This window comes from Hemitrygon akajei, chromosome 7, assembly GCF_048418815.1.
Source record: "Hemitrygon akajei chromosome 7, sHemAka1.3, whole genome shotgun sequence".
Classification (NCBI taxonomy): Eukaryota; Metazoa; Chordata; class Chondrichthyes; order Myliobatiformes; family Dasyatidae; genus Hemitrygon; species Hemitrygon akajei.
The window spans coordinates 15,782,414-15,806,063 of NC_133130.1; the positions used below are offsets into that span (position 1 = coordinate 15,782,414).

Genomic DNA, 23,650 nt, shown 5'->3' on the forward strand with positions numbered 1-23,650 from the left:
CTACTGCTTTATCCAGGGTACAATCTTTCCTGTAATACCATAGACTCACAGCTTGTTAAGCAGCCTCATGTGCAGCATCTTGTCAAAGGCAAAGGCCTTCTGAAAATCCAAGTACACATCAACTGATTCTGTTTTGTCTATCCTGCTTGTTACTTCTTCAAAGAATTCCAACAGATTTGTCCAGAAAGATTTCTCCTTGACTATATCCTATTTTATCATGTACCTTCAAGTTCCCAGAGACCTCATCATTAATAATCAGCTCCAACACCTTACCAACTACTGAAGTCAGATTTACTGACCTATAATTTCCTTCCTACTGCCACTCTCCCTTCTTGAAGAGTGGAATGACATTTGTAATTTTCCAGTCTTCTGGACCCATTCCAGAATCTAGTGATTTTTGAAAGATCAGTACTAATGCCTCCACGATTTCTCCAGCCACCTCTTTCAGAACCCCGGGGTATACATGATCTGGTCCAGGTGACTTATCTACCTTCAGACCTTTCAGTTTCCCAAGCACCTTCTCTCTAGAATTGATAACTTCACACACTTCATGACCCCCGACACCTGGAGCTTCCAGCATACTGCTAGTGTCTTTCACAGTGAAGACTGATGCAAATTACTTATTCAGTTCATCCGCCATTTCATTGTCCCCCATTACTACCCCTCCAGCATCGTTTTCCAGCAGTCTGATATCCACTCTCGCCTCTTTTACACTTCAGGTATCCGAATAAACCTTTTGCATCTTGTTTATTATTGGCTAGCTTGATGTCATATTCCATATTCACCTTCTTAATGACTTTTTTTACATGACTTCTGTTGGATTTTTAAAAGCTTCCAAATCCTCATAATTCAGAATCAGGTTTATTATCACTGCATGTGACGTGAAATTTGTTAACTTAGCAGCAGCAGTACAATGCAATACATAATACAGAAGAAAAAAACCCAAAATAAAATAGTAATAAATAACAATTACAGTATATGAATATTGAATAGATTAAAAATTGTGGAGAAAACAGAAATACTATATATTAAGAAAGTGAGCCAGTGTCCAAGGGTTCAATGTCCATTTAGGAATCGGATGGCAGAGGGGAAGAAGCTGCTCCTGAATCAGCAAGTGTGTGCCTTCAGGCGATGGCAACTGCAAAAAAAGGGCATGCCCTGGGTGCTGGAGGTTCTTAATAATGGACGATGCCTTTCTGAGACACCGCTCCTTGAAGATGTCCTGGGTACTTTGTAGGCTAGTACCCAAGATGGAGCAGACTAAATTTACAATCCTCTGCAGCATCTTTCAGTCCTGTGCAGTAGCTCCCACATACCAGACAGTGATGCAGCCTGTCTAAATGCTGTCCACGGTACATCTATAGAAGTTTTTGAGTGTATTTCTTGATATACCAAATCTCTTCGGACTCCTAATGAACTATAGCTGCGGTCTTGCCTTCTTCATAACTGCATCGATATGTTGGGACCAGCTTAGATCCTAAGAGATCTTGACACCCAGGAACATGAAACTGCTCACCCTCTCCACTTCTGATCCCTCTATGAGGATTGGTATGTGTTCCTTCATCTTACCCTTCCAGAAGTCCACAATCAGCTCTTTCATCTTACTGACGCTGAGTGCCAGATTGTTGCTTCGACACCACTCCACTAGTTGGCATATCTCGCTCCTGTACACTCTCTCGTCACCACCTGAGATTCTACCAACAATGGTTGTATCGTCAGCAAATTCGTAGATGGTATTTGAGCTGTGCCTATCCTCACATGGGTGTTTGTGTTGGTCTAAAGCCATGTGAAGAGCCACTGAGATTGCATCTGCCGTTGACCTATTGTGGCGATAGGCAAATTGCAGTGGGTCCAGCTTCTTGCTGAGGCAGGATTTCAGTCTAGTCATGACCAACTTCTCAAAGCATTTCATCACAGTCGATGTGAGTGCTACTGGGCGATAGTCATTAAGGCAGCTCGCATTATTGTTCTTAGGCACTGGTATAATTGTTGCCTTTTTGAAGCAAGTGGGAACTTCCATCCATAGCAGTGAGATTGAAAATGTCCTTGAATACTCCTGCCAGTTGGTTGGCACAGGTTTTCAGAGCCTTACCAGGTACTCCATCGGGACCCCCTGCCTTGCAAGGGTTCACTCTCTTTAAAGACAGTCTAACATTGGCCTCTGAGACAGAGATCACAGGGTCATCAGGTGCAGCAGGGATCTTCACAGCTGTAGTTGTGTTCTCCCTTTCAAAGCGTGCATAGAAGTTGTTGAGTTAATCTGGTAGTGAAGCATCGCTGCCAATTATGCTATTGGGTTTCACTTTGTAAGAAGTAATGTCTTGCAAACCCTACCAGAGTTGTCATGCATCCAATGTTGTCTCTGAGCTCATTCGAAATTGTTTCTTTGCACTTGAAATAGCCCTTTGCAAATCATACCTGGTTTACTGGTACACCCTGGGTCATCAGATTTGAATGCCACAGATCTAGCCTTCAGCAGACAATGCATCTCCTGGTTCATCCATGGCTTTTGGTTTGGGAATGTATAGGCACACATCCATCCACATAGGTTTCAATGAAGTCGGTAACAACTGCAGCATACTCATACAGGTTTGAAGATAAATCCCTGAATACAAGGGATTCATCTAATTCACACTAATTTTTGCTCTATTATTTGCCCCCTCTTTGGCTTTTATGTCAGCTTTAACTTCTGTTGTTAGTCATGGTTTTGTAATTTTTCCTTTAGAATACTTCTGCCTCTTTGGCACGTATACATCCCGTGCCTTTTGAACTGCTTCCAGAAATTCCAGCCACTGCTGCTCTACTGTCATCCCTGCCAGTGTTCTGTTCCAATCAATTCTGGCCACTTCCTCTCTCATGCCTCTGAAATTCCATGTACTCCACTGTAATACTGATACATTTGACTTTAGTTTCTCCTTCTCAAAATTTAGGGTTAATTCGATCATATTGTGATCACTTACCCCTGTGGGTTCTTATACCTTAAGCTCTCTGATCAATTCTGACAATCCTCTGTTCCTCCACACTGCTAAGAATCTTGCCATTAACTCTGTATTTTGCCTTCAAATTTGACCTTGCAAAGTGAAACACTTCACATTTTTCTGGGGATGAACTCCATCTGCCACTTCTGATGTGTACTTTGATTTTTAAATTGACTTTGAACTTTGATTTTGAAGCTGGTACCTGACAAGAATAATGCTTACCGTCACCGAGAAGGTGCTGTATACTGGACAGGTACTGCTGCTGAACCTCAGGAGGGGCTAACGGCGTCTGCAACACAGAAGTGAAACAGTAACAGTAATGGAGGGTTTAAATAAACAGCAACAAACCGGGGTGGCTGCCATATTAACATTAATACAAACAGTCATGAAATCTCTCTTGGTATCCCTTCTTGCTTTATGTACAATGCAAGTACTGAACATTCAGCATGACATAGAAGACTCTGACCCACTTCTACAGATGGTGCCAGGGAAAGCATTCTGACTTGGTGTATCACAGCCTGGTATGGGAACTCCAGTGCACAGGAACGCACAAGGCTTCAGAGAATGGGGTCTCAACCAGTCCATCATGGGTACAATTCTCCTTCCATCAAGGACATCTACAAGAGGCAATATCTTAGGAAGGATGAGGCATTGGTCAAACTGCACCTGGAGCATTGTATGCCTCATCTAAGGAAGGGTGTGCTGGCATTTGAGGAAGCCCAGAGGAGGTTCATGAAAGGGTTACTATATGAAGAGCATTTGATAGCTTTGGGCCTGTACTCACTGAGTTTAGAAGAATGAGGAGAAGAAACTCCTTGAAACCTGTGAAATATTGAAAGGCCTAGATAGAGTGGATGTGTAGAGGATGTTTCCATAGTGGGGGACTCTAGGACCAGGGAAGTTTCTTTAGCCAGAGGGTGGTGAATCTGTGGAATTTATTGCCACAGATGGCTGCAGAGGCCTAGTCATTGGGAACAGTGAAAGTTGAGTTTGACAGGTTCTTGATTAGGCTTAAGTGGGGGAAAGTAGTCATAATGAAATGGCAGAGCAGACTGAATGGGCCAAATGGCCTAATTTTGCTCCTACATCTTATGATGAAAAACTATTCTGGGGTTTGCCTGTGTCGACTGTGACTGAGGAGCTAACATTTTCTGGCCTCCAAAATCGGAAGGCTGTGGGTTCTGGATACACTCCAGACACTTGACAGCAAGGAGAAAAGTTGGTGTCCTGGTAGGTTTCTGAGGGACAACCATACTAGCACAGTTACCATCCATCAGAAGAGATGCTAAACTGAAGGATCCTTCCACTCTGTCATGTGGATACCACAGAAGTATTTCAAAACTCAGTACGGGGCCCCATCCAGGGCCCGGGTCAGTACTTGTCACTAAATCATTTACAATGTTAAAAAAAATCTGGCTACTATCACCTTGTGAGAGCTTGCTCAGAGTGCAACAGGTCCCTTGGCTCATCAAGTCCACGTTGATCATAAACCAAGCATTTGCATTAATCCTACACACTTCCATTTCATTCCCCCATGTCCCCATCAAATCTCCTGATGTCAGGAATCTCTCACCTATAAATTAGTGGCAATCAGAATCAGACAGGTCATCATTGATGTATGATGCAACATGTATTATTTCACAGCAGTACAGTGCAAAGGCAAAAATGGGGTGTGTCAGGAATGGACAGGAGGAGGAGTATAGGAAACTGATACAGGACTTTGTGATATGGTGCAACTCAAACTACCTGCGTCTCAATGTCACCAAGACCAAGGAGATGGTGGTGGACTTTAGGAGATCTAGGCCTCATATGGAGCCAGTGATCATTAATGGAGAATGTGTGGAGCAGGTTAAGACCTACAAGTATCTGGGAGTACAGTTGGACGAGAAGCTAGACTGGACTGCCAACACAGATGCCTTGTGCAGGAAGGCACAGAGTCGACTGTACTTCCTTAGAAGGTTGGCGTCATTCAATGTCTGCAGTGAGATGCTGAAGATGTTCTATAGGTCAGTTGTTGAGAGCGCCCTCTTCTTTGTGGTGGCGTGTTGGGGAGGAAGCATTAAGAAGAAGGACGCCTCACGTCTTAATAAGCTGATAAGGAAGGCGGGCTCTGTCGTGGGCAAAGTACTGGAGAGTTTGGCATCGGTGGCTGAGCGAAGGGCGCTGAGTAGGCTACGGTCAATTATGGAAAACCCTGAACATCCTCTACATAGCACCATCCAGAGACAGAGAAGCAGTTTCAGCGACAGGTTACTGTCGATGCAATGCTCCTCAGACAGGATGAAGAGGTCAATACTCCCCAATGCCATTAGGCTTTACAATTCAACTGCCAGGACTTAAGAACTTTTTTTTTAAAGCTATTATTAATGCTTTTTGAGTTAGTGATTTGGATGCATATCGTATTATTACTGAGTTAAGTATTGTATGTAATGAGTTTTTGCTACAACAAGTGTATGGGACATTGGAAAAAATGTTGAATTTCCCCATGGGGATGAATAAAGTATCTATCTATCTATCTACATTTCAAAAATAAATAAATAAACTGTGCAAAAAGAGAGCAAAACAGTGAGGTAGTGTTCTGAAATCTGATGGCAGAGGGGAAGAAGCTGTTCCTAATTCGTTGAGTTTGCGACCTCGGCTCCTGTACCTCCTCTCTGATGGTAGTAACAGGAGGGCACGTCCTGGATGGTAAAGGGCCTCAATGATGGACATGGCCTTCTTGAGACACTGCTTTCTCAAGATGGAAAACGGAGCACCAGGAGGAAACATGCACAGTCACAGACCGAACTGTACACAGATAGCACCTGAGCTCAGCATTGAGCCTGGGTCTCTGGCACTGTAAGGTAGTCATCTACCCGAAAGAGCTCCGTGATAATTTTGTAATATTAAACAAGGAGTTTTTTTTCAAACTAAATCGTTTAATTATCATTTAACTATAAAGCCAAATGAGACAGCACTCCTCTGGGGCCAAGGTGGAAACATACACAGCCCATTCAAAATAGTGAGGGGAAAAAGAACAGTCAGGTTAGAAAACACATATATAGCCCTGAATAACATGTCCCACAAATTGATGGTACAGTCCCCAGCAATCCAGCCTGTCATTCCACTGATCGAACACTGGAGGGCAGCACTGACAGGAGAGGCCCCCTCCCAACTGAGCACGGATGCCACACTACCCCACCTCCAGTGTCTCCTCACTCAGACTGCAGCAGCAAGCAAGCCCATAGCTTGAGATCCAGTCCACGCTACAACCAAGGCTACGTGGCTCACAAGCTGCCTGTCTCTCCACCAAACAAGGGAAATAGGCCTGTGGCATCTTACATTATCAATGTCCAACAGGGTCTTGCAATCGCAAGTGTAATGTCCAAGACAATCACCCATGGTTAAACCGCACCCTGCTTTTGCATACTAACTCATTTGTTTTTGACTAGCAGGGAGCCCCAGTCTGCACCCTGGTCGGATCCTCCTTCTCCAACCTTCCAGCTGGCTACACCAATCAATGTGCAGCTCACTAATGCATTACCTGCTGTACTTGAAGTTCTTGGAGTCCAGTATAGTCTTACAATCATCAAAAACATTTAACAAAGAAAAGAACACCAGGAGGTTGCTCCATCCGAGCGTGTCGTCATCTTACCGGAAGTTCAATGCGAGTCTGACTTCTCTCTCTCTTATTCATGGGATATTACAAGATATCCTAGTACACCTTGCTCGACAAGTAAGGTCTGGACTGTTTGATCTCTGTATGCTGCGGTTTGAATCCCTCCCTATTCAAATGCTGGATTATTGGTATTGGTTTACTATAGTCACATGTATTGAGATGCAGTCAAAGGCTTGTCTCGCATACTGTTCCTACAGATCAGATCATTACACAGTGCACTGAGGTAAGACAAGGTAAAATACCGACAATGCAGAATAAAGTGTAAGAGCTACAGGGAAAGCGTAGTGCAGGTGAACAATAAAATGCAAGATCGTAACAACGTAGATTGTGAGGCAAAAAATCTACCTATCATTCAAGAATCCGTTAACAGTGGGAAAAGCTGTCCTTGGGCCTGGTGGTACACGCTTTCCACACGATGGCGGAAGGGAAAAAGAATGTCCAGCAAGGATGGGGTCTTTGATTATGCCGGCTGCTTTACTGAAGCAATGAGAAGTGTAGACAGAATCTTTAGAGGAGAGGCTAGTGCAATGTGCTTATCAACAAGCCTCTGCAGTTTTTTGCTGTCACTTGCAGAGCAGTTGCCATACCAAGCTGATATATGTTCAGACAGAATGACACTTAGCAGGGTTACCGACAGACAGCTGCAACTGAGAGGGTAACATGTTTTTTTTTCAAATTTATCTTTGTAAGGCATAGTCCACAGCATCAAGAATATCTTCAAAAAGTGATGCCTCAAGAAGGCGGCATCCATCATTAAAGAGTGCCATCACCTAGAACATGCCCTCTTCTCATTGCAGCCATCAAAGAGGTGATACAGGAGCTTGAAGACAGACACTTAACATTTCAGGGTCAGCTTCTTCCCCTCTGCCACCAGATTTCTGTACAATCAACCCATGAAATTACTTCACTTTGTTTGCTCTCTTTTTGCACCGTTTAATTTTTATATACAATTCTTACTTTAATTCATAGATGTTTCAAAATTATTTTGCATTGCAATGTATTGCTGCCACAAAACAACAAATTTCGCAAGATATGTCAGTGATAATACACAGGATTCTAATACATGCCATGTGGCAATGATCCCCTGGCTTCCAGTGCCACCTTCTGGCAACATTAATGTACTGCAGAGGTTATTTTGTCATCCTCTGAATACCACCGTTCAATGAATACCAGAGGTTTTCAGGGTAACAGGTCTTTCAAAACCCCAGTCTTGATACCGCAAACAGAAATTCATCACAGAGTCACTTCTTTCTTCACAGGTTTTCAGTGCATTATACATCAAGTTAAACTCGGGTGAAACGCTGTATCTCAAGTACAATCAATCAGCACCGAAGGGCCCTAGTCATCTGGGACATGCCTACTTCTCATTGCTACCATCAGTAGGAGATAAAGGAGCCTAAAGACCCATAATCAATGATTTAGAAGCAGCTTCTTTCCTTCTGCTACCAAATTTCTGAACAGTTATTCCTGAACCTTGTGTGAAACCTACTGAAGAGTCTTGGCCCGAAGCGTACTTTTTTTTCCATCTATGCTGCCTGGCCTGCTGAGTTCCCCCAGCATTTTGTGTGTGCTGCTACCTTGTGATTACTAATTTTTGCACCTTTTATTTCTGTAATTTATCATAGGAATTTTTGTGTCTTGCATTGTACCGTTGCCGCAAAAAACCACAAATCTCACGACATACATGTCAGTGATAATACACCTGATTCTGAGTCCACCACTGAGACACAAGAGACAGCAGAGGCTAGAACTGGGAGTTTAAAAAAAAATTCTAAAGAAACCCAGAGCATCAGGCAGCATCTACAGAGGGAAACATCCGAAGTACTTTCCTCCACAGATGCTGCCTCACTTGTTGAGTTCCTTCAGCATCATAGTTTTGACTCTGATATCTATCATCACTAAGAAAACAAAATACTGGAAATGCACATCAGGCCCACCATCATCACTGCAATGAACTCAGAACTTCCGATTCACATTCTACAAATGATCTTGATCTATGATGTTTAAAGGAATCTCTCCTGCTTGTTTTTCAATGCCTGATCTTTTTCCTCTGGGAATCACTGTAGTTATGCTGACGCTTTGAGTTATAGAGCACCACAGCACAGAAACAGGCCCTTCAGCCCATCTACTCCATGCTACACTATTATTTGATGAACTAGGCAAAATAATAGTTTGGCAAGGAGTGTTATTATTCTGCCTAGTTCATCAAATAATAGTTTAGCACAGACTTTAAAACCCTTCCTGTGGGGATCTCTGTGGGTAGTAATAATGACCTCTTGAATTTCTATTATTTTAATCATCTGATAACCACCAGGTGCAAAGGTCCAGGCTCCTTCAATTCCCTCCCTAAAGCTCCCCTCTGCCCTCTGACTTCACAATCCTCTAACAAAGCCTCTGGCCATCCACTTCGCTAATATTTCCTTCAGTATACAGGTTCCAAATGGATGACTGTTAAGTGGCTGTAATCATTTATTTTTATGCTAATTGCTTATGAAAATGATTCCAGGAATGAAAGGGTTATGCATGAGGAGCGTTTGATGGCTCTGGGCTTTTACTCAGTGGAGTGCAGCAAAGAATTGGAGGGGGAAATCTCATTGAAACCTATTGAATATTTCCAAGGCTTAGATGAAGTAGATGTGGAGAGGATGTTTCCTATTGTGGAAGAGTCTAGGACTAGAGGGCACAGCCTCAGAATAGAGGTATGTTCACTTAGAACAGAGATGAGGAGGAATTTCTTTAGTCAGAGGGTGGGGAATCTGTGAAATTCATTGTCACGGACAACTGTGGAGGCCAAGTCACTGGGTATACTTAAAGCAGAAGTTGATCAGTTCTTGATTACTAAGGACATTAAAGGTTATGGGGAGAAGGCAGGAAAATGGGGATGAGAGGGAAAATAAATCAGCCATGATAGAAAAGCAAATGCCCAATTCTGCTCTGATGCCTCATGGTCTAAGGTGGATGTTGAGGGGTCGCAAGCAGGTCTTGATGACATAAGAGAGTGAACAAGCAGTGCCGATGGGTTCTTGTTTAGTAAGGGCGTTAAGTGGGCGAAGGCAGGAGAATGGGGTTGAGAGGAAAAATAATTCAGCCATGACTGAATTCTTCCCCTTTTCCATCTGATTTTTGAATGAACATTGAGCCCATGAACACTCACCTTTTTTGCACTACTTAATTTAACTATTTAATACACAGTTGCAAGAAAGTTTGTGAACCCTTGGCAATCACCTGGTTTTCTGCATTAATTACTCATAAAATGTGGTCTGATCTTCATCTAAGTCACAATAATAGACAAATACAATCTGCCTAAACTAACAACACACAAACAATTGTACTTCTTCTCGTCAATACTGAGTACACCATTTAGTCAATCACAGTCTAGATTCAAAAAAAGCACATGAACCTCTGGGGTAATGCCTTCTACAAAGGCTATTTGGAGTCAGGTGTTCCAATCAATGAGATGAGATTGGAGGTGTGGGTTGTAGAGGTGCCCTGCCTTATAAAAAAGGTACACAAAATCAGGCTACTGACAGAGCCTACTCTTCTCAAGTAAGATCTATTTATGTGCACCATGCCTCAATCAAAACAACTTTCAGATGACCTCAGAAGAAGAATCGTAGTGATGCATGAAGTTGGAAAAGGCTATAAAATTATTTCTAAAGACCCGGGTGTTCATCAGTCCACCGTAAATTATCTACAAGTGGAGGAAATTCAGTACTATTGCTACTTTCTCTCGGAGTGGACATCCTGCAAAGATCACACCAAGAGCACAACATGCAATGCTGAAGGAGGTGAAAAAGAACCCAAGGGTAACGGCAAAATACCTGCAGAAATCTCTAGAACTTGCTAAAGTTTCTGTTCATGTGTCCATTATAAGAAAAACACTAAACAAGTAGGGTGTTCATGGAAGGACACCACGGAGGAAACTACTGCTCTTCAACATGGCTGCATGTCTCGAGCTTTCAAAAGAACCCTGGATGTTCCACAATGCTTCTGGGATGATGTTTTGTGGACAGATGAGCCAAAAGTTGAACTTTCTGGCAGAAATACACGCTGCTATGTTTAGAGGGAAAAGGACATTGTACACCAACACCAAAACATCATCCCAACTGTGAAGCATGGTTTGGGGCTGCTTTGCTGCCCCTCAGGCCAGACAGCTTGCAATTGTTGAGGGAACAATGCAATCAAAATTGTATCAGGATATTTTACAGGAGAGTATCAATGTAGCGGTCTGTCACTTGAAACTTAATAGAAGTTCGATGCTGTGACAAGACAACGATCCAAAACATAAGAGCAAATCAACAACAGAATGGTTTAAAAAGAAGAAAATTTGTGTTTTGGAATGGCCAAATCAGAGTCCAGACCTTAACCCAATTAAGATGTTGTGGCATGACCTGAAGAGGGCTGATCATGCAAGGTATCCCAGAAATACTGATGAACTGAAATAGTCTTGTACGGAGGAATGATCTAAAACTCCTCTTCACCATTGTGCAAGCCTGATCAGCAGCTACAGGAAACATTTGGTGGAGATTATTGCTGTTAAGAGATTCCACCAGTTATTAAATACAAGGGTTCACATACTTTTTCCAGCCTGGACTGTGAGTGATTAAACAATGTGTTCAATAAAGATATAAAAAGTACAATTGTTTGTGTGTTATTAGTTTAGGCAGATTGTATGTGACTGTTATTGTGACTTAGATGAAGATCAGACCACTTTTTATGAGTAATTAATGCAGAAATCCAGGTAATTGCAACTGTATGTAATATACACAAACATATACACAGATTAAACTTGTTCTGATTCAGAATGCCAGAACAGACTTGATGGGCTGAATGTCCTATGTCTTATGGTCTTAAATACAAGTTGCAGATAGTCTTTTGGAATGTGCTGTGTAATTTCAGCAATTTCTGTAGATTTTTTTTGTCATCATTTTCCAACTGTGCTTTTTCTAAAAGAAATGTTTCAGAAGGTTCTCAGAACCAGCTTACCATGCCGTTCTTACCAACCGTTGCGTTGTCCAGGTAGATGTATCCTCCAATTATATTTAGCTGGACCCTTAAGAGGACAACCAGCATGCAAGTACTATACACGGCTACGATGGTCCGGCTGAAACCTTGGGGAAAGAGGTGGTGGGTGAATGAACGAAGAAAGGGGAAGAAAGATAAAGATTAGCTTTATTTGTCATATGTACATCAAACCAAACGGTGAAGTGCGTTGATTGTGTCCGCACATGTTGCCATACTTCTGGCAGCAACAAAAAGTGCCCACAACTTACTAACCCATACGCCTTTGGAACTGGAGAGCCCGGAGGAAACCAAGGACAACATACAACTCTGATCTTGATCGCTGGTCCTGTGAAGCATTGCACTACCATTTGGTACTGCAAGATTTGAATATCTGAGCTCAAAATGGGGAACAATACGACCACGAGCTGTCAGAATTGGAGCTCAACAACTACTATACCACAGCGTATTGGTATCTGAGGACAGCAGTAACCAAGGCTTTGAGCCTGCGTATGTGATAATGTAATATTTTGATTGCTGGCTCTATGTGCACAGGCACCCCCTTGTGGTTAGTGCAGCACTTTACAGCAGCAGCAATCAGGGTTCAATTCCTGCCGCTGTTCGTAAGGAATTCGTACGTTTACACTGTGATCACATGGGCATCCTCTGCATGCTCCAATTTTCTGCCACATTCCAAAGGCAAATGGTTAGTAAGTTGCAGACATGCCACGCTGGTGCCAGAAATACAGCAATACTTGCAGGCTGCCTCCAGAACATGCTCAATCTCTGTTGGCTGTTGATGCAAATGACAGGTTTCACTATATTTTGATATACACGAGACAAATAAAGCTAATTTTTAATCTTTAAAAAGTACCTATAAATTCCTAAAGCATTCTTTAAATTCTTGTAATGCGAGCGTTTTTATCAAAGATGACATTTATTGCCAATACCCTAATTGAAGTGAATACCAGCCAGAAAGCAAATAATGGGCAACATTGCGGGTCTGGAGTTGCAAACAGCTCGAACTAAACAAAATCATCAAGTTCAACTTTTGTCATTCAACTATACACATGTATACCACCAAACGAAACATTTCTCCAGACCAAATTGCAAAACTCAACATATAACTCACACCCAGAACCCATAAAGTAATATTACCACTAGAAAATTAACAAGTACTGAGATGCATATATGACACAAATTAATCGTAAACAGTATTATGCGATGGGATGAGTGGCCTAATTCTGCTCCTATGTCTTATGGTCTTAGACTGCAGACTGTCCAGGCAAAGAAGGCTTCTACAGAGCATAGCTTTTCTTAGCACAGCAGGCGGCAGAAACCATTTTGCTTTACTGAGACAAGATAAGGATGTTATCGAAGGATGCAAGGATGATATTCACTATATGTAGTTTGATAATAAATTTACTTTGAAGGGGCACACACACCAACTAAGAGACGAATATTTTACTAACTTCTTACTTCCTTAGAAGTTTGTGAAGATTCAGTTTGTTATCTGGAACTTCAACAAACATCTATAGATGCACGGTGGAGTCTACTGACTGCTGCATCATGGCCTAGTATGGAAACAGCAATGAATGGAAAAACCTACTAAAGGTAGTGGATACAGCCCATTCATCATGGGTAAAGTGCTCCCCACTATCGAGCACATCTGCAAGGAGTACTGCCGGAAGGAAAGTACTATCTTCAAAAAGGACTCCCACTATCCAGGCCATGCTCTCTTCTTGCCGTTCCCATTGGGTAAGAAATACAGGAGCTTCAGGATCCACACTACACAATTCAGTAACAGTTCTTACCCCTCAACCATCAGGTACCTGAACCATAGGTGTTAACTTCACTTACTCCAATACTGAACCTATCCCACAATCTCTCCCTTAAGGACTCTACAACCTGTGCTCTCGATATTTATTGATTATTTATTTTTTATATTTGGGAAGTTTGTTGTCCATTGCACATTGATTTTGTCAACTGTCGTGTGTGGTTTTTCATTGATTCTATTGTGTTTCTTGGTATCCATTGTGAATACCTGCAAGAAAATGAATAGCAGGGCAGTATATGGTGACATATATGTACTTTAATAATAAATTTACTTTAAACTTTAAGTAAATTTTAAAGGTTGTTAGCTTGACTTTAATCTCTGTATTGTAAATAGTGATTGTTTTTGCAACTGAATTTGAACATATACAAGGCCAACAATTAGTCAATATCCATAACTGCTAGTCAATTCTGTATAAAAAAAGTGTGACCAAGGAAGGAGTGTGAGTTTTCAGAGTCTAATTAATTAGCAGCGACATAAGGTTTTTAACTAGATGGAAGCAGAATGGCCCCTGACTGATGAGCTGAGAACCAAGGTTTACAACTTCAAAATCCAGGAACAATTACTCCGGATTAAGACAAGGACAAATTCCTTCACCCAGTAACAACAACTCTATTTATCACAAGTGGGAAATTCTTTCATTACAGCAGCAACATTTAAAACACACATTGCAGTGTGCATAATAATGAAATACAGGATAACAATATACACAATAATTTATTAATGTGCAATAATAATGTACAAAATAATAAAACAGAGACTATTGTACTACGATGTGTGTTCTCCTGTCGCACAGAGATGGAAAGTTGTATATGCTTATTGCACTTGGTAGGAAAAGATTTCCTATAATAATTAAATCTTCGGAGATTCTGCACCCCAGAGGGCCATGGAAATCAAATTCATTCAACACAAAGACTGTTAGATAGGTGAACATTAAGATAAACAAGGTGCGCAGGGATAGGACAAGAATATGGTGCTGAGGTAGACAATCAGGAGGTGTTGATGAAAGTAAAGCAAGCTCCCAAGGGCTGGAAAGCCTACTCTTCTCCTGTTCCCATGTTCCCTTTTCTAATATACTATGATGGGATTTGAACTCCCTATCATTAATCCAGGCCAGCACAAGTACTACCCCACTTAACCAGGATTATCCCTCAGTTCAAAGCAAATTTATTATCAAGGTATGTGTAACCTTATATAGCAAAATGCAAAAGCCTCAGGCACATATATATTAGTTAAGGTGCTTAAGACTTTTGCACAGTACTGTAGTAATTTTATGCATTGCACTGTACTGTTGCCGCAAAGAAAATAAATTTCAAGACACGTGAGTGATGATAAACCTGATTCTGATATGGGTCTCTATTGTTCAAATGACCTTGCCTGGTGTTCCAGGGCTGGGGTGTCTCCACACACATCATCATCTGCCTCTGGCACTCCTTCTTTGCCATATGTCTCTCACCCCTCTCGAGCTGCTTTGCCCTCCCTATTCCCAACATCCTTTGCTCCTGCCAGATCCACAAACTCTCTCTTTGTTCCATGCTGACAAATATAGTACTGTGCAAAAATCTCAGGCACCCTAGCTATGTATTTGAACAGTACAGTCGGCCCTCCTTATTCGCAGGGGATTGGTTCCGGGACCCCTCACGGATACCAAAATTTGCAGATGCTCAAGTGCCTTATTCAACCTGTCTCAATACACTGGACCTTAGGACCCAGCGGAACCCCAGACCTTATTTAACCTGTCTCAGAGTGGTGGACATTAGGACATGGTGGCGAAGCTCTGAATGCGCAGTGTTTCTGTTCACGAAAATAAACACGATCACGATTGAAAATAAAGTGGAAATAATAAAGCGATCGGAAAGAGGTGAAACGCCATTGGTCTCTGCAAAAGCGTTAGGCTAGGTCAGTCAACAATCGGAACAATTTTAAAGGATAAAGTGAGAAAGGCTCTGCCCCGATGTAAGCTACAATTATTACTAAGCAATGCAGTGGTTTAATTATTAGGTTTTGAGTTTTTGATCCTCCATATCAACCCGGCATGGTGGAGAGCGCACTAGGGAGCGATCTGTCCCGAGTCCCGAGAACTTCCGTTCCCGAGCCCGGCGCTGAAACATACGTTCTTAAATGGTTTATATGCATAGAAAGGTAAAATATATACTATATACTAAGACAAATGTTTGACTAACTGACACTAAATAATACTGGATGTACTTGTTCCCACTTACTTAGTAAGAGAACTTCCGATTTTTTTTTATTCTGATGCACGATAACCTACGCACATCCTCCCGTATACTTTAAATCATCTCTAGATTACTTATAATACCTAATACAATGTAAATGCTAAGTAAAATGGTTGTTATACTGCATTGTTTAGGGAATAATGACAAGAAAAAAAAAGTCTGAACATGCTCGAGCAACAAGTGCTGGAAGAGCACTTCCGGGTTTTTGCGATTTGCGGTTGGTTGAATTTGCGCATGTGGAATCCGCGGATCCACATTGCTGCAGTTCTACACTGCAGTCATTGAGTCTGTCCTGTGCACCTCCATCATTGTGTGGTTTGGAGCCGCCACCAAGCAGGATAGAACCAGACTACAGTGCACAGTGAGGACTGCCGAGCGCATCATTGGAGCCTCCCTGCCCTCTATTGTGGACCTGTACTCTTCCAGGTTGAAGAAGAGGGCGGGGAACATCATAAAGGACTCCTCCCATCCTGCGCACTTACTGTTTGATCTGCTTCCGTCTGGTAGGCGCTTCAGATCCCTCCAGACTAAGACTAATAGGTACTGGAGAAGTTTTTTCCCTACTGCGGTCATTTTGCTGAACAGTTAACTGCCGGTTAACTGTCGGCTAACTATTACTTGGATTGCACTACCTGTATGTATAATCTATATTTTCATTTATATTTATCATTATTATTGTTATGAGCAGAGAGACAACATCTGCCGGAAGTAAATTCCTTGTATGTGCATAGGTACTTGCCGATTAAAGTCTGATTCTGATAAGGAGGGCCGACTGCACTACCTTGATACTCAGTTTCTCACGGAAATTTACAGGACAATACAGAAATTCAATAGAATTATGAAAAACTATAAATAACAAACATCGACAAATATCCAATATGCAAAAGAAAACAAATGATGCAAATAATTTTTTTAAAGTAAATAAATAATACTGAGTTGTGGAGTCCTTGACAGTGAGTCTGTAGATTGTGGAATTCGTCCAGTGTTGAGGTGAGTGAAGTTGTCCATGCTGGTTCAGGAGCCTGATGGCTGAAGGGTCATAACATAGAAACATAGAAAACCTATAGCACAATACAGGCCCTTTGGCCCACATTTGTGCCGAACATGTCCCTACCTTAGAAATTACTAGGCTTACTTATAGCCCTCTAATTTTCTAAGCTCCATGTACCTATCCAAAAGTCTCTTAAAAGACCCTACCGTATCCACCTCCACCATTGTTGCTGGCAGCCCATTCCACGCACTCACCCCTGACGTCTCCTCTGTACCTACTCCCCAGCACCTTAAACCTGTGTCCACTTGTGGCAAACATTTCAGCTCTGGGAAAAAGCCTCTGACTATCCACACGATCAATGCCTCTCATCATCTTATAACAGTTCCTAAACTTGGTGGTGTAGGACCCAAGTCTCTTGCATCTCCTTCCCAATGGCAGCAACAAGAAGAGCATGGCCTGGATAACGGGGGTCCTTGATGATGGATGCTGCTTTCTTGTAGCAGCACTCCTTGTACATGTAGTCAGGATTACATTACGTCTGTACTGCAGTGAATACAGTTTAAAAGACAGGAAATTCCCCTTAAATTATTGTCTGTGCATTCAAATGTACTGACCAAAGATTACTAATGCTGGCATTCCTATCCAATTCTACATCTATAAAACCACCACCGTCACCTTAAAATATTACAGAATAGAAAGCAAGCTTACTTATTATTCTGAGATCCTCCCAAATCTCCAACTTGTTAGCAGGTCTGGAAAAGAGCCAAAAGAAGAAAAAATTATAAATTGGGCACCACAGTAACATAGCAGTTAGCACAACGCTATTACAGCTTTTGGGCATCAAAGGTTGGATTTCAATCCCAATATCCTCTGTAAGGAGTCTCTGTATGTCCTCTCCCTGTAGAATGCATGGGTTTTCTCTGGGTGCTCCAGTTTCCTCCCACAGTCCAAAGACGCACCAGTTAGTAGGTCAATTAGTCATTGCAAATTGTCCCGTGATTAGACTAGGGTTAAAACAGCTTGTTAGGGGTTGCTGGATGGTGTGACTTGAAGGGCCTACCTACTCCACGCTGCATCTCTAAAACCATGAAACTCCTAAAATGATGAGTGAGGCCATAGAACATACAACAGTACAGCATAGAAACAGGCCCTTCGGCTCACAAATTGATGATGTTCTCATCATGAAGATGAGATGAAGATGTTCTCCGAAGGCAGGGGTTCATAACCTTTGTTATGTCATGGACCAATACCATTAAGCAAAGGGTTTGTGGGCCCCAGGTTGGGAACTCCTGTTCTAAGGAGTTGTCTATTGGTGGGCTCTCGGGTGGCTGTTGAGGCCAATCGAAGATCCATATATTCTGGTACCGTGTGGACAAGAGTAAGTGGTGACAGTGGTGAGTGGTTGGGTCTTTTGGTTGTTCAGTCTCTCCTTTTGCAGCCGCCACTTGTTTTTTGCAGAGGTCACTCTCAGGTAGTGCAACTACCGCTCAGATTTCCTCCAGGCGCATCCACTGAGAGCAATGTCTTCCCAGTTTTTACAAGTCATGTTGAATTTCTTCAGGCTGATTTTAATGTTATCTTTGGAAAGTTTCCTTTGCTCACCAGGGCTCACTTAACTTTCTTCAACTGGGATTGAAGGATTTGTTTAGAGAGATGCGAGTTAGGCATCTGGATGACATAACCTATCTGTCATCGTTGCTGCTGCTTTATCATGGTGGACATGCTGTTCATGTGTGTCTCCTCCAGTACGTGTCAGTGCGCGTCTCCTTCCAGCTAATCCTCAAAATCTTTCATAAGATTCTTTGGTAGTATTGTTCCTGGGCTTTCAGCTGTCTACTGTAGCTGTCCATGATTCAGCTCCATACTGTAATGTATGGAGGTGAGCTTCAAAGATTTTTTCCTTAATTTTGCATTGGCTAGACCCATCGTAAATTAGGGGATCCTCTTTATCGAACACCTTCGGTCCACCCGCCAAAAGTGGAACCTGATGGCCAAACATTTTAAATCCAATTCCCATTCCAAAATGTCACTCCTGTGCCAAGATAAGGCCTCCCTCAGGATACAGAAGCAACACCTTACATTCTGTCCAGGTAGCCTCCAACCCGATAGCATAAATATTGATTTCCCCTTTGGGGAAAAAAAAATTCCCCCCACCCCTTCTTTGATTCCCCCTCTGAACTCTTATCTCCTCTCAACTGCCTATCACTTCCCCATGGGTCCGCTCCCCCTTCCCTTTCTCCCATGGTTCACTCTCCTCTCCTATCAGATTTCCTCTTCTCCAGCCCTTTACCTTTCCCACCCACCTGGCATCACCCATCATCTTTTAACTATCCTCCTTCCCTTCCCCACCTCTTTATTCTGGCACTTTCCCTCTTCTTTCTCAGTCCTGATGAAGGGTCTCGGTCTTAAAAGTTGACTGTACATTCATGTCCATAGATGCTGCCTGACCCGATGAGTTCCTTCAGCATTTTGTGGGTGTTGGACAACTAGCACTGCTCAGGGGGTGGTTGATCTTGAGTCATTGGCTGTTTTTGAGGAGAGAATGTAGGGAAAGTGTCAACATTTTCAAGGGTGACCAGAGATCCATGCTTTGTTTCTATGTTTATGGTAGAGGGTTAAATATTTGTCAGCATAGGTAATATTCTGCAAAGGCACCCTTCTTGTGGGTTTATTCTAGAAGCTGGGCACTTGGCATTGGTAATATTCTGCAAAGGCACCCTTCTTGTGAGACTAGAAGCTAGGCACTTGGCAGAACTGACCATGGATCAGGTGGCCAGAACTGCAGTAATAATACGTGGCCCGACTGCCAATGAATCAATCCTCAGTCATGTCTCCTTGCCAAGTCACGCAGGCTCAGTCAAGGCCAACAACAGGGTTAGTTGTTGGCAGTCAACTAAAGACCAGCTTATGGATACATAGAAGACTACAGTACATAAAAGACCCTTCGGCCCATCTATCCTATGTTAAACTCTTATTCTGCCCAGTGCCATCAACCTGCACCTGGACCATATCCCTCCCATCCATGTACTTACACAAACTGCTCTTAAATGTTGAAACTGAATCTGCATCCACCACTCCCGCTGGCAGTTCATTCCACACTCGCACCACCCTCTGAGTGAAGGAGTTCCCCTTCAGGCTCTCCTGAAACATTTCACCTTTCACCCTTAACTCATGATCTCCATTTCCAGCCTCACCCAACCTCAATGGAAAAAGCCTGCTTGCATTTACCTTCATAATTTTGTGAACCTCATTCAAATCTCCCTTCATTCTCCTACACTCCAAGGAATAAAATCCAAACTTAACAGAAACATGGAAATCTACAGCACATTTCAAACCCTTCAGCCCACAATGTTGTGCCAACCATGTAACTTACTTAACTTATTCAATCTTTCCCTATACCTCAGGTTCTCAATCCTGGCAACACCCTTGTAAATTTTCTACAAGTTAGTTCAGTAAGGGCATCTAAGCAAGTCAACAGACTTACATAGTGACTCAACCAGCCATGTTAGCTCTTGGTTATAATTTTTCTTTGCAGAAACAAAGAATGCAAGAAAAGCTGTCACCTTACTGAAGTTTATCATACTATTTGGGTGGCATAGTAATGAGTGTTTAGTTAACACTTTATAGCACCAGCAATCAGGGTTCAACTCCTGCTGCTGTCTGTAAGGGCGAGACTAGAACTAGAGGTCCTAAGTTCATCTTGAAAGGTGAAATATTTAAGGGGAAACTGGGGAGGGACTTCTTAACTCAGAGGGTGGGGTGAGTGTTTCTTCCAGGTACTCTGGTTTTCTCCCACATTCCAAAGACTTAAGGTTCTGGTTAGTAAGTTGTGGGGGTGCTATGTTGGCACTGGAAGCATGACGGCACTGTGGGCTGTCCCCCAGAGCACATTGCCAGATGCATTTCACTGCATGTGACAAATAAAGCTAAACTTTACTCTTCCAGCTCCCTCAGTCCAGAACCAAACCTTTCCAACACTGATTACTCCAAAGTGTAGCACACACCTACTTGAATTCACTTCTCTTTTTTTTCACAAGCTTGCATTTACAATTAGAAACACTGCTTCGAGTTGTTCATGCTCATTTTAAAACAATATCCCAAATTTGCTTTATCTGGCCAGTTGAGTATTTTAATGTGGTTTCCCCTTAAATTGCTAAGCTTGCTGCACTGAAGAGGCCATGTAAGGAAAATGATTTACACCAAATTCCATTCCCTGCTTCAGCCATGTTCCAGCCTTCATTTCCAGCTGCACAGAATTAATTTTTTTCTTCACTTTTTACTTCTAGAATCCATTCTGTTGCTTTTTTATCCTCTGCAGCCTCTCTCCAATGACTGTAGGTTGAGTTTTGTAAAGCAGAAAGCAAAGTTACAGACCACAACATTAACCGTTATCCAACCAGTATATTAGATCATAAGACGTGAAGCAGAATCTGGCCATTCACTGAGTCAGTCCCACCACTCCATCATGGCTGACTTATTATCCCTCTCAACCCTATTCTCCTGCCTTCTCCCATAACCTTTGATGCCCTTACTAATCAAGAACCTATCAACCTCCGCTGTAAATATCCAATGACTTGACCTCCACAGCCACACGTGGCAATGAATTCTACAGATTTACCACCCTCTGGCATAAGAAATTCCTCTTCATCTCGGTTTTAAAGTTGCGTCCTTGTATTCTGAAGCGGTGCCTACTCTATAGGAAACATCCTTCCCACTTCCACTTTATCAGTGCATTGTACCCACTCAGGAATGGCTTATGTATACAAGTTTTCCATTATCGTGGCATTTCAATAACCATGGAAAAGTTTATGCTGTTTTCATAATTACCTGCTTTTTAGTAGACACGTAAGACTCTCTGAGTTAAGCTGCTGCATGATTGCTTCTCTCAAAGTGGGCAGCATCGAGAGCACTGTTAAAGCAAAGGCAATCGAGTGTGAGGATTCAGTCTTGTTTACTCTGTCAAAGCTGTCGCACACTGATGGTATGTTTCATTGCATAAAAAACAGGAGCAGAAATAGAATCTGTTCAGTCATATGGTCACGGCTGATTTATTATCCCTCTCAATCAATTCTCCTGCCTTCTCTCTCTAACCTTTGGCACCCTTATTAATCAAGAATCTATCAACTTCCACTTTAAATATACCCAATGACTTGGCCTCCATAGCCATCTGTGGCAATAAACTCCACAGATTCACCACCCCCTTAACTGTATTCTAAATGAATGTCCTATTCTGAAGTTGTGCCCCCCCCCCCCCGGTCCAAGACTCCCTTTATCGAAAACATCCTCTCCATACTACTCTAAGCCTTTCAATATTCAGTAGGTTTCAACACCAGTGAGTACGGCCCCAGAGCCATTAAACATTTCTCACACATTAACCTTTCACTGCCAGATCCAATGAAATTCCTCTGGATCCTTCAATGTGTTTGGCAAGCCCACCCAAAAGCCAAGGGGAGAGACAGCAATTTATCACTGAGTCTCACAGGATAAGGAGTTTCAGTAATGTCGACAATAATTGGGGCACCATGGTAGTGTAACAATTAGCACAAGGCCATCACAGCTTGGGCGTTCTGGAATCATTTGTAAGGAGTTTGTATGCTCTCCCCATGTCTGTGTGGGTTTCCTCCCACAGTTCAAAGACATGCAGGTTGGCAGGTTAATTGGCTATTGTAAATTGTCCTACGATTAGATTAGGGTTAAAAATCAAGGAGTTGCTGGGCAGTGTGGCTTGTTGGGCCAGAAGGGCCTAGCCTGCACTGTACCTTTAAGTAAAAATAACTATAAAGGTCAGTCACAATGTCATGACATCTTATGCTTTTAAGGTGCTGGCACATTGTCAGACCAATTAAAAGTCAATAAAATCTTGAAAATTCATTTAGACTCTAAGACACAGGAGCAGAATTAGGGCATTTGGCCCATCGAGTCTGCTCGGCCATTCAATCATGACTGATCCATTTTTCCCCTCCTCATCCCACTCCCTGGCCTTCTCCCCGTAACTTCTGATGCCGTTTCCAATCAAGAACCTATCAAGCTCTGTCTTAAATACACCCAATGACTTGGCCTACACAGCTGCCTGTGTTAATAAATTTCACAAATTCACCACCTTCTGGCTAAAGAGATTTCTCTGCACCTCCGTTTTAAATGGACACCCCTCTATCCTGAGGCTGTGCCCTCTTGGATGACTCCCCCACCATGGGAAACATCTACTTTGTCTAGGCCTTTCAACATTTGAAAAGTCTCAGTGAGATTTCCCCTCATCCTTCCAAATTCCAGTGAGAACAGATCCAGAGCCATCGAATGTTTCTCGTATGATAAACTGTTCATTCCCAGAATCATCCTTGTGAACCTCCTCTGAACCCTCTCCAATGTCAGCACATCTTTTCTTAGTTGAGGAAGCCAAAACTGTTCACAATACTCAAGGTGAGGCCTCACCAGTGCCTCATAAAGCCTCAGCATCACATCCTTGCTCTTGTACTCTAGACCTCTTGAAATGAATGCTAACATTACATTTGCAATCTTCAGGGTGCCCTGCACGAAGACTCCCAAGTCCATTTGAATCTCAGATTTTTGGATTTTCTTCCAGTTTAGAAAATAGTCTGCATTTTATTTCTTTCTAAGTTCTTCTGCATCTGTTTCTCTCAATACTACCTGCCCCTCCACTGACCTTCGATTCATCTGCAAACTTGGCAACAAAGCCATCTATTCCATTAACTAAATCATAGACATACAGCATAACAAGAAGTGGTCCGAACACCCACCCCTGCAGAACACCACTAATCACTGGCAGCCAACCAGAAAAGGATCCATTTATTCCCACTTACTGCCTCCTACCAATCAGCCAATGCTTTAACCATGCCAGTAGCTTTCCTGTAATACTATGGGCTCTTAACTTGGTAATCAGCCTCATATATAGCACCTTGTCAATGGCCTTCTGAAAGTCCAAATATATAACAT

At 42.4% G+C, this 23,650-nt stretch overlaps 1 protein-coding gene across 1 annotated transcript in view; it reads right to left on the reverse strand.

The window, feature by feature from the left end:
* The window catches only part of pex3 (peroxisomal biogenesis factor 3), a 54,356-nt gene that overhangs the window by 26,416 nt on the left and 4,290 nt on the right, over positions 1–23,650 (reverse strand). Inside the window, exons 3-6 of the mRNA XM_073050428.1 lie at positions 21,527–21,608; positions 17,408–17,451; positions 11,623–11,747; positions 3,201–3,267 (exon numbers count right to left, since the gene is read on the reverse strand). Of these exons, the coding sequence (XP_072906529.1) occupies positions 3,201–3,267; positions 11,623–11,747; positions 17,408–17,451; positions 21,527–21,608 (318 nt within the window). The remainder of the gene's footprint in view (positions 1–3,200; positions 3,268–11,622; positions 11,748–17,407; positions 17,452–21,526; positions 21,609–23,650) is intronic.